The following is a 12,235-nucleotide window of genomic DNA, read 5'->3' as shown; positions in this document are numbered from 1 at the left end:
GATTATTTGCAGTATGCAAAACCTTTTTGTTTTTATTATTACGATCGACAGCGAAGGTTATATTGGCACATTTGGTGAACTCTGTAAACACTGGAGAATTTGCATCCGGAAAAATCTGCTCTTTTGGAATCACTTCATACACACAAAGTTATTCGTACTATGTGGTTGCTATGGAAACAGGGAAGGTAACGTCTTATAATCAAGTTTCACCTGGTGACTGTGTGTGTGTGTGTCTTCATAATGAGATATGTTAGCACATACACAGGTTTCTATACGTTTTGTGTGTACTGGGATGTGGAGTTTGTGGATTTGACAGCAAGGGTTTTGTTTGCCCTCCTTGGCGGCTGACAGGCTTAGGCTTGTCATGCTGTTTACCTTTTGGTCTGCACACACCCTTTTTTAACTACACAGCTCCCCAGAACAATAAGTAGCACTGTAGTGCAGCACAGTGAGAACAAACAGACCATTACAGGACCCTGTTCGAACACATATTGGACCATTTGTTTTATTAACCACGGAGAGTTAGAATAGATCTTTGTGTATTCTTACAGAAAATGGTAACGTTCTATTAATAGAATAACTCATGAAGCCACATCATAAGTATAAAAGCCCCTTCATTTTTTCACTGTATCAAGAGGTTACGTACCATGGCTTGTACGAATGTAAATGTCATTCAATGCCTATTGACCGATTAAATGTCTTTTTAAATGTGCAAATAAAGGAAATCTGACATTTAGGCTAAATTTACCTCTTGATGTGAAGCCAGCGATGGGATGGAGGCTTTATTCCTGCCAATAACCCCAGAAAATCGCACACACACACACACACACACACACACACACACACACACAGAGTAAATGTCATCCGTTCCAGTGTGAAAACAGGGAGGACACATGCTGAATTGTGTTTGGCTAACAGTCAGGAGTCAAGGTGACCTCTTGTCATCAAGTCATACCTGTGTGTGTGTGTGTGTGTGTGTGGGTCCTCGTATCCTGCCACCGTGCTCTCATTTCTCACATGTTACAAGTGTCAGCTGGCACACAAACATTCATCACCGTCACGCTGACTTGCTGACTTGCTGACTGCGGCGGCGTCTCGTCACCGCGTGATGTTTTCAATCAAACCGCGCAGGTGACGTCCTGAACGTGACAAACACTCTAATCCTCCACCTGCAGCACCACACCGCATTATTACGAGGATCAGGAGTGCTTCTAATAATACACACAATTACACTCATGCATGTGTCACTTCCTCTGTGTGTGTGTGTGTGTCTGACTGAGCATTTTATTAATTTGGTCACTGTGCTTAAAGTCACATTTCTCTAGTGTTGTTATTTTGTTTCATTAAAATATTAAATTACAAACTCCCACTGATAACCACCTAGATGTTTAATTCTCACAAAACCCCAATGGAACTTTACCTTTCATTACATTTCTGATAACCAAATATATAAAAATGCTTTTGCATGTTAAGTGCGGAAATAGATGCAATGGTTTATTTTAGAGTAACTAGGATTAGTGCAGACCAAAGAGTGCAGCAAGTGACTGCAGCACTCTTTGGTCTGCACTAACCCTGGTTACGCTCGATAGATGAATGCAGCATATTAGAACTAACTAATCCAGGCTACCGTTCTCTTTACTTCAACAGAAACCAAGTTACTTTACTATGTTTTTCAGCTCCTGATTTCTGTAGAAAATCTGAGGGCTGAAGTGTGCACCCACAGGTATCTCTACATTTTGGGTTATTAGGATGATTTTCTACAGTTATGGAAAGAAGAAAGGATCTGTTTGTTTGTGTACCCAAGTCTGCCCTGACCTTTGCCTTTTATCATTTCATCAGCTCTTCATATGTCTAGAACAGCTGTGAACACTGATCTCATTGTCTTCCAAGTGAAACTTAAGTCAAAATCCTTTCATATTTCCTCAAATATTAAGTCTAAAGTGAGACGATGCTACGAAGTCCGGCTTCGTTTCAAACAGCACAGTCGTAATGCTTTAAATGTAGGTTGATGTAATAACAGTGGAGATGTTGGGATGCACGTGTTGGCCGTGTGAGCTCACTCACTGCGTATTGTTGACGGCAGCTGGTTGTTGCGGACGCCCGCGGCTCAGCGAGGAGGCGGAGGCGTCTACAAACATCACCTGCAGAGGTAAAACCGTCCAGCAGCTCTGAACTCGGAGGAAAACCGTGTAATTACATACTGGAGCACTTATTGTTTCATAGAAGGGGCACATTTTGACGTCTGCGTCAATACACCTCAAGAATGGAACACTGAGGAATCTAAAGTGCAACAATGCAGCTCCGTCTTCAGCTCCGTCTTGACCTCACGCCCACATAGTTCCGACCCTGAAACCCTGCATCCGTGCACTGGCACATGCACAGTGCAGGACGAGAGGAAGACGAGCATTCTTATACAATTTATATGTGGGAGTGATAATCCGATACATAATAGTGTGTAATAATGTCCATTCATGCTTTTCAGGAACCGGACATCATTTGCTTCGGCTCAGTCCGAGAGACAATCACCGCCGCAAAGCCTCAATGCCCTCGGGTGTGTGTGTGTGTGTGTGTGTGTGTGTGTGTGTGTGTGTGTGTGTGTGTGTGTGTGTGTGTGTGTGTGTGTGTGTGTAGTCAGTCAATTTCACTTTCAGATGAGCTCTTATCTGCGTGCAGGCGAAAGCGGAGGGAGAGTCAGCGCCCCCTGTTCCAGCGAGGCAGCTTCAGAAAGAGATGGGGAGAGGTAGGGGAGGGGGGGGTGGGCTTCCGGTGCCATTTATGGAAGTGCTGGAATCCCCCCCCCCCCCATCCCCCAACCCCCTCCTCCTACCCCCTGCTTCATGACAGGGCAACCCATCTTTATTCGGCTCACGTTCGGCTCATACCACAGGAAAGCTATTGAGAGGCGAGGAGGAGGAGGAGGAGAGAGAGAGGGAGGGAGGGAGTCTCCAGCAAGCCAACGGATGCCATCATCATCATCATCATCAGCAGCACCATCGCCTCCAAGTGACGCATCCAATTTCGCCGTGATTCACGTGAACCAGCGTATGTCGACATTAACATATGTTCACAGAAATATTAAAATGGAAGAAACTCACAATGAGAAGAGCGATTCTGGAAACATGATGCTATGAAGGTGTGTGTGTGTGTGTGTGTGTGTATATGTATATATGTGTGTGTGTGTGTTATCTTATGAAATAACAGCTTTTAATCCCCAGAATGTAACAACCATCCCTCCTCCTCTCCTCTGACCTCAGGTCTCACTGTCACATCTGAACCAGATTTTCCTCTCTAATTTCACTCTAATTAAGCGTGAGAAAAGACGAGTGGCGCTTCTCGCTCTGCCTCCGTCCGTCCGTCCGTCCTTTGGAGAGCCGTCCCAGTAACGCGCCTTTCATCCTCCGCCAAGCCTCCACCTCTCCTCCGGCTCCAGTTAGATAACTTACTGATGTGCTAAAGGCTGCGGACGCGCCAGATGCCAGCAGTTCTGCTGTATGACGGCGAGGGAGGCTGTGTGGTAACATGGCGTTTGGTGGAATCTAAATAATAGAAAACGGAGCTGCGTGTAGCCTCCTGCACGGACCGTCAATCCAGCTCGTGTCAGCGGGAAGAGAGGTCCAACACACAAAGGGAAATGAAAAATAAGACTATATGTTTCTAAAGTTTTGCAGACGAACCGCAGCGGTACGTCAGCGTGTCTTCTCGGTTTAGGTCACTGTGGACATTTCTTTTTGGAAGCTGCTGTAGGTTTAGGCTGCGTTCACACGAAGCGAAAACCTTCGTCGCGTCTTGGGTTTCTGTTTACTCGACGATGGCGCTCGCAGCCATTGAAAATGCAATTTTTGGAAAATGGCTCCCAAGATGGAACTTTCTGAAAACGGTATCTCCATGGAAACGGGGGAAAGCACACCTTTTCTGAAACGCTGGTTTCATTGCAAAAAGTACAGCGCCAACCCGTGGTATCAAAGCTCAATGACCAGAGTAAATGGCAGAAAAAATTGAAGATATAGAAAATTAACAAGAGCAACCCTCATCCTGATTACTGCTGCTCATCCCACAAATGCATGTTCTGTAATCCCCCTTTAACATGGCATTCAGCCGTTGTTGACCTTGTTTTTCAAAAAGGTAAATCTTTGTTTTAATGAGCACAAGGTCTGAATAAAGAGTCTCGGCTCAGTTTAAAGAGCCCAGTTCTGTGTGTAAAGAGTCTAATTCAACAGTTTTAATCCTTTAAAGAGAATCTGGGTCTCTTTTAAGGGATGCTGGTTGTTTTACAAGAAACCTTTTGTGCTATAAAGAGGCTGTTTAACATGCGTGGCAGCATCCCTGTACCCCTCTTACATAACGCAGAGCGTCACTGCTGCCACCGAAAGATCAGTAACAAGCCACAGAGCTCACACATTCACAACACTGTCAGAGAGGAAAATCCCCGGTCTCAAGCAATTCCTCCAGAGGAATCCTGCCGCAGCAACGCATTTGGACTCGATACGTTTCTGGCTGGATGCTCAGTTTCACCTCAAACAACCTCCAACACCAACGCAGGGAAGCGGGCCAGAGCGACTCATCGGCCCGATGGGTTCCGGGCTGGACGGGACACCTGAGCCGTGTTCAGAGCGGCTCGCTGCCAACACCTCTACAGTCTGTCCACCGCTGCACTTCATCATCCAACCACACCTCACCTGCAGCTCTGCCTCCAACAACAGCTGGCTGCAGGTTCGTCACAGTCCACAGCCAACTGCCGGCAGCCTGTCGGATGTCATTACAGTCGCTGGTTGTTTCTTTTAACTGTTGAGGGAAGTGATAATAAAAAAAAAATTTAAAAAATAAGTATCTCCACTCTTATTTCCTATTTTGATAGTAGTGCTGTCAGTCTAATAACTGATTCACTCATTAAAATTCAAAACAATATGGACGTCAGTGGAGGGAAGATGCTCAGGTATCTTGGAAGAAGCGGCGACATTTTGATCTCTCTTTTTTCAATTGCAGAACACTCAAAATTCTCTCTCGGCCGCTTTTATTAAATGTTGTTTGTCTTTCTGATAAACAGACGAGCTGATCCAAACATGATCTGGGAATACGCAGGCTTGTAATGTAGCTGATGTGAAAAGAAACGACCTCCATCACTTCAGTTATTGACAGCGTCTTTGGATTAAAGCGCCCGAGCTGCGTCGTGTGTGTGTCTGTGTGTGAGTGCGCAGCATCAATCGCTGGCGATGAAGCCGCCGTGTGGTCTGCGCCGACCGTCACCGGGGAGCGTTTTAAGTGACAGGAGTCATAAAGCTCTCAGTAAATGTTGTCACACTGCGAGGCGGCCTCAGTAAGACACCAGGCTACAGCGGAGCCAGAGACTCTCCTCTCCAGGGAGGATTTCAGTCCTGAGTGTGAGGGGCGTTTGTGAACACTTTATCCCCACAGTCACACCAATACAATCTGTTTAGAGACGGTTTCTTTTTTCTTTTTTTTTACTCCATCTTGAGCATCTTTATTGTGTAGCGCAGAAAATCACTGCTCCAAAACTTATAACAAACGAATAAATAACACTTCTCTAGGTGTTTTTTCTGGGGGGGGGGGGGGGGGGGGGGGGGGGGGGTATTTCAGAATATACAGATTACTAAGGCTGTCCATGGCTGCACAGTGTTGTTAAAGTATCAGATTACCGTCATTTTGGAAACAACTTGTGAGTAACCGATTACTATTATTACATGTCTGTGAGCTCAAGTACATGAAAGCAGCAGCTCTGACTGTCAGCTATGGCATCCCATCGTACGCAAATTAGCATTAGCATGTATCCAAAATAGCTGCAATTAGCATTAGCATGCCTAAACAGGAATTCGCTTCCCTTTTCTAAGAGCTGTAGGCTATGGATGGTGGTAGTTTATCTTAACTGTCTTTTTGCTGCTTCTTCTCTTTATTAGTACGTAAATCTGCTACTTTAAGAGCTAGCACCCAGATTATAGAGCATCTTCCTCCCACTAACATCCAGATTATAGAGCATTTTCTTGTCAACTTTAATCGCAATAAATTAAAAAATAAATCTCTAAGTCATTAAAAGGTCAGTGGTCGCTGCCTCCATATACGACAGTTTTGTAGTATTTCATCAGTTCACCCACACATGACCTCTTCTATCTGATGAACGATGTGTTGGCGTGTCGGACTCTGTAGCGTTTCTTCCTCAAGTCTTTTCTGCGTCAAGCGAAGCAGTAAATAATCAATCACCTGATGGCTTTGTAATTCTTCCTCACCTGGACCTCGCGCCCAGCCCGAGCGTGCGGCGCTGTGGGGATTACAACGTTCGGCTGAATGCACTCCTGAACAAACACGCAGACGGTGTTTGTTCAGAAACAACAACAACCTGGGGACAGACACACACACACACACACAGTCAGTGGGGAGCCAGCACACGCCGCCCTGCAGCATCCAAACACTCACCAACACCCACAGGGGAGGTTTTAATTTTCTTTTTCCCCACCCGTCGGTCAGAAAGTGCTTCTTTCTGATTTGAGTCTGCGTTCATACAGACGTGCAGCCGGTCATCACTGACAAACGGGCTGAACGCACAGTCGTGAGACACCACTGCCTACACACACACACACACACACACACACACACACATACATAGAAACGCTTCCGCTCCTGTGAGTCATCTGAGAAATTACATTGAGCTTCTCTTGTTTCAGCAGCAGGTTACAGCTTCGGTCCGCCCACTGATTTCACTCTGCCAGCTCACCGTCAGAGAAAAACGGCAAAAAAACCGAAATGCGAGCACAACACAGTCGTCATGAATTCACATTTACATTGACCCTCCGAGGCCCGAGCAGACACAGGAGATAATCATGGCAAAATACAGGAATAGGTTCAAGACATAAAATTTGAGAAATCCCGTGTTTGGACATTTGGTGGCAGTAATGAGTCACACGACAATGTTCTCAAGTGAGAACCGAAAATTTTCATTGCATTTTGGATGTCCGTTTACACAAAAACGGTGCTCAGAGCCACTCAAAACACTACTTTTTGAAAATGGCTACCAAGATGGAACTTTTCAAAAATTATCCAACTCCATCTCAACAAGGGGAAAAACTGAACTTTTCAAAAACAATGCTACTGCACATCCGCACCACAATCTTGATAAACAGTCGAAACACTTCAGTTTAAAGTGGATTGTTCTCAGCGTTATTATCAGCATTAAGGACATTCACGACAGGAAAGTCATTGGCCCTTTGGGCCACCAATAGCTCAGCCATGAGAGTAAGAATAAGAAAAAGCTGAAGATTTAGGACATGAATGAGAGGAACCCTCATCCTGAATTCTGCTGCTCATACCACAAAGGGTTAAAATCTTGTTTTCTCTGCATCATTGGACAACGCTGCTGTAGCTGCCACCGGTTCAAGGTTATCCTCTCCCCAAATGATGACAGGCTCGATATTCTCCGACAGGATTCTGTGCATATTTATACACGTCTTCAGAGGAAGCATGACGTGGATCTACACCTAATGCAGATTACAGATGGAAATCAAGCTTCTTTTTTTTCTTTGCTTTAAAGCAAGGTCAAAGTCACATATGGGCTGAGCCGCCTCACGCAGCACTCCGCGTTTGACACTTTATTGCGATATTATGTTGTGCAATTGATGTTCCTAATGTTCCCATCTCAATGCTGTTGATTTAGCTGCTGACATTTATCATGGCTGCCTGGTCGCCTCAGTGGAGCAGCAGAGTGTTATCTAATGGGAGCTGGCACCTCCAGGTCTTTTCATCTTCCACGCTTTTAATGAATTAATAAAGACCTGTTAGTTTCTCTAAACACCGCACACACGCACACACACACACACACACATAGACACACACTGGGGGTCCTGCAGCTCTGTTGATGACAGTAAGAAATCCCGGCGCTGCATTTTTAAAACACGACCCCCGAGCAAAGAGCCTTCTCACTTTAGTTTAGCTCCAGAATAATCGTTAATCTACCATTATTTGTTCAAAAACACCAAAATACCTATAAATGTTCAACAGCAGCAGCATTTTTCATAAGATAATCATCGCCAACAGCCAAAAACACTGTCTCATTTGCTAATTAATCTGCCACTTTTGGCTGTAAAAATCTAAAATATTGAGAAATACTGACCAGCAGCAATGAGTTTTATCAAGAAATTGTAAGCAGTGGTGAAAAATGACCTCATTTTGAAATTAATCCACTACTTTTCAAACATGAAACATGAGGAAATATCTTCCAGGCTTCAAACCTGCACATGCAAATAGATGTTTTTGCCAAAATAATGCTGTTAAAGTTTAAAATGTCATTTAATGAAGCTCATGATTTCACACTTCTAGGTGGATCTGGAAACAGGAAAACTTTCATGGGCTTTTGATTGTTAATTTGTTGACATTTATGCGTTTTGAAAGAATAAATAATGAAATGTTTGGACTTTTCAGTGATGTTCAACTGTTTGGAGAAGCAGACTTTAAATGTACCTCTTAAATTTGGCTTTAATCATTTAAAAAGGTACATTTAGTACATTTATTATTTAGATTCACTTTGGTTTTTTTTTTTTACGTTTTTCCAACATTCTTCTGAAAACGTTTATTCATTTTAGTATATTTTTGTTTCTTTGGTGTCAATTTTGACTGTTAACCTTTTTAAAATTAATTTCTTATATATTTTTGGATGGATTTGTTTTCTTAAAAGTGGTTTTATCCAGCAATTTAAAATCCTGCAAAACCAATACGTTTTAATTTAAACCAGGTCCATCACAGAATCGAGCACCATCCACATCTTCACCTCCCTCTTCCTCTTCCTCCTCCTGCTGCTGCTGCCTCTCATAAGTTGAAACCTCCCACAGGTCTCAACATCATCCCGATATTCTCATTAGAGCTTCAGCATGGAAACCCTCAAGCATCTCTCCACAGCTCACCTTCCAAGGTCAAACAGGTCCAACTACACAGTATTATGGTCATAATGTTATGGCTGACTGCTTTAGTTGCACAATCTAATCCTGCACAGTCTGCTGACGATCCCTCTGCCTCGTCCGCCGCCTTCTCAGGTCGGGATGAGCAGTTACAAGTTTCCTCGCATAAAGAAAAGCTGAAATTGCAGAAATCAACCTCGCCTGGAGAGCAGTGAAACTCAAGAGTAACACCTTTCTACACACCCCTCCCTGCCTCCCTCCGCTGAGGAGGAGCTTTTGTTTGTGGAAGTAACAAAAGGAGGAGCCAAGGGTTTGTCGCTTTACGGCTCTCGTGTTTCAGTTGCAGGATGGTCCCAGATCGATGGGCAAATCCTTTACAGAGTCGTCACATGAACTGACTCTATGACAACTGAACTGGAAGTATTGGAAGTCAAAGGACCGCCACTTTTCATTTTACCCACTTTAGCAGTTCAAGATGGATAAACAGAACTTCAGGGGCCAAAATGCGTGGAACGCCATAAAATTTAATACATTTGAAGCATGAACATTTTTTGTAATCACATTTTTGGCCTAATTTGTACTTTTCAGTGGTTCTTAACCTGAAGCTTTCAAGCCAAACGCTTTAGAACCATCGATCGAGAGCAGAGGTGACAAACATCAGGCCAGTGGGACAAAACCGGCCAACTGGGGGGCTCCAATCCGGCCAAACCACCAAACAAATTGTAAACATTTCAAAGCAAAACATGAACTTCTTTTTAACAGACAGCGGACGTAACCCGACACTGAGAGCTGAGCGGAGATATCGGTGATGCTTCCATGAACGCTAGCAGACTAGCATTAGCCTCAAAGCCGTGCCGTCAGTGTTTTATCAAAATAAAATGCAACGGTTATAGGAGATTTGACCGTAGTTATTGTTCGGTTCCGCAAAAACACTGACATTTTCGTCATGGGCCTTAGTGGATGTGGACTCTACCCATTGGATAAAGCTTCTCTAATATATAAAACTGTCCAAACTGAAAGCGCCACAGCGATGGGTGGGTGTGTTTCCCAGCAGTGCATTCAGATGTTTGCTCTCCTCCTCTCAGAGACTCTTGCTGATGGCTTCAGTCAGCCGGGTGATGTCTGGTTCCACTAACCCCCCCCACCCCACCCCCAGCTGGACTCACCCTGCAGCAGGCGCTGACAGCTCCTGCTCCGAGAGGCGTTGAGCTGAACAGCCCCGTGGGCAACTGTCAGCTCACAGGTTTGCTCTGAAACTCACTCTATGGACTCACTTGTAAAGAAGTGAAACCGACCAAGGGGGGAGTCCAGGGACGCTCGTCCACGTCATTTTTTTAGTGATCCGTTTGGACGTTTTATAGACAAGAAGGTAGTCAACTTTGATCCTACGATACGTTTTCCTGGTCCTTCCAAACCAATCACAATAAAAACCAAACATTAGAGATTAGAGAATCTAACTTCATCATGAAGGAAACTTGACGTCTTCAAAAAGAACTTCTAAAAAGTCAGTTCCGGAAGAAGTTGGAAGATACCGAACGAACTTGATGACCGAGAGTTTTCACTGCTGGTGTGTTTTGCTCTCTTGGCGCCATCAAACACCATGCCTCAACATACACTCAGTAGGCCACACCACGCACTTCGCTCAGCAGAAAATACATTATATAGTAGGCAGGGAGCGTAGTCTCAGGAATGCAGAGAGAGATTTATGTAAACGTGGAGAAGTGGCTGCTGCTCCAACACACGGAAACGAGCCAGTCACTTGAATCAGTTGTTTCAGAGGGGAAAACGTGCAGGGAGGAGAAACTTGTGTGGAGATTTCTCTTTTTAGTGCTACAAATTGTGAAATCATTCAATCAATTTACATAAAATGGAAAAATGATTTTACCCTTTATGCGAAATGTCTGAATAAAGGGTTATTTTTAGGTCAGTGGTACTCAGGTACTTTTTGTGTGCAAATAATACATGGTAAAGTAGTACTAAAATATTCTTAGTTATGGCCAGCTTAATGACATTTTTATATAAATTTCACACCCCAAAAATGAAATCAACTGAAATTTTTAATATCCAAGTATCTCTATGAGAGTATTGGAACGATTCCTAACCTGGCTTTTGAATTGACAAATATGTCTCCTTAAATCCATATTGGGGTACTTTTTTATTATTATAGACATAGGAGGGCAGTAATGCTCAGAGACGTGCCGAATGAGAAAGACGTTTCTTTTTTTCATCTAGAAATGTATGCATTTGCTTGTTTTGGGGTTAGGTTACATTTAAAGTCCTATGAAATGTCCGACATCTAGTTTTAAACCCGTTTCCACGCTTTCCACTTCAACATATGGGTAACAGAAGGAAAATGAGATGAAAAATGCCTTCAGTGAGCCACGGTGGAGGGGCTTTCTCGATATAGTGGAGAACAGTTTGGTGAAATTCAGACAGAAATGTCTGTAGTGTAAAGAGTTCTTAGAGCTAGAAGAAGGTACAAACCTGTTTTTGGTCAGTTGGACACGTCACACGGTTTATTTTGCATATCTATACATGTCTATACGTCTTCACTCTCTGGATTGAAATGGGTCTTTTTAAGGTGATTTTCATCTGGAAGTGTTTCGGACCTGTAAGGAATCTGATTTAATTCGGTTTAATTAATGTTTCCTGGATGAGCCAGATGACTGGAGGTGATGATAAACTTCCCCGTGCTCTCCTCTCCGGTTCCCCGGCCTCTGATCAACCCGTCCCCCGGTGCAGCAGGTGTCCCCCTCGCCGCTGCGCTGCGTCTTGACGCGCACGCTGCGGCTGGGACTCGAACTACGGACCCGTGCCCCCGGTGACTCCTCTTACCTTGTAGACATTCTCCGTTATACGGTGCACCTCGTCGGTCCGGGACATCCTCGTAGCAGCGTCAGTCAGAACCATATACCGGGGGGAGGAGGGGGGGGGTTTCCTTCCTGGTTGCGGAGCGCGAGACGATGCGTCCGGACGCGGCGTGCTGAGTGTCGTGTCCGCCGCGCGCCGTGGGAACGGGAGCTTTTATAGGAGTCCTCCGCTGCCCACACCGGCTCCCTCGCGCGGACCGCCTCCGTCCGCCTCTGAAGGAGCGCAGAGGCGGACTCACCGGAGAGGGGCGGTGCTGTGCCGCCTGTCTGCACGGCCACCGAGAAACCGCACCACCCGAGTCAGGAGCCGCGCTGAGCCGCCAGGAGACACACAATCCGCACGAGTCTCAACAAGCCAGCATCAATATACACTCTGTACAGCTGAATCGACCTTATTAGATATAAATATCAACCATTTGATATTGCACTCAGACTCCAGAGGCACCATGAGTCCAATGAGTCTTCACT

General features: G+C 44.8%; 1 protein-coding gene across 13 annotated transcripts in view; it reads right to left on the bottom strand.

Annotated features, from left to right (window-relative positions):
• The window catches only part of LOC308108075 (BAR/IMD domain-containing adapter protein 2-like), a 63,983-nt gene extending 52,004 nt beyond the window's left edge, over positions 1 to 11,979 (bottom strand). For 4 of the 13 annotated variants that reach the window (XM_080460766.1, XM_080460768.1, XM_080460767.1 and 1 more), the window contains exon 1: positions 11,733 to 11,889. In XM_080460766.1, coding sequence (XP_080316892.1) covers positions 11,733 to 11,807 — 75 coding nt within the window. In that variant the 5' untranslated portion in view covers positions 11,808 to 11,889. Of the gene's footprint in view, positions 1 to 2,064; positions 2,142 to 11,732 lie in introns of all 13 variants that reach the window. The other 9 variants (XM_080460755.1, XM_080460759.1, XM_080460765.1 and 6 more) reach the window with 5 other exon arrangements.
• Between the last annotated feature and the right edge of the window lie 256 nt (positions 11,980 to 12,235).

This window comes from Lipophrys pholis, assembly GCF_963383615.2.
Source record: "Lipophrys pholis genome assembly, chromosome: 1".
Lineage (NCBI taxonomy): Eukaryota > Metazoa > Chordata > Actinopteri > Blenniiformes > Blenniidae > Lipophrys > Lipophrys pholis.
This window is presented reverse-complemented; position numbering and strand designations above follow the sequence as displayed.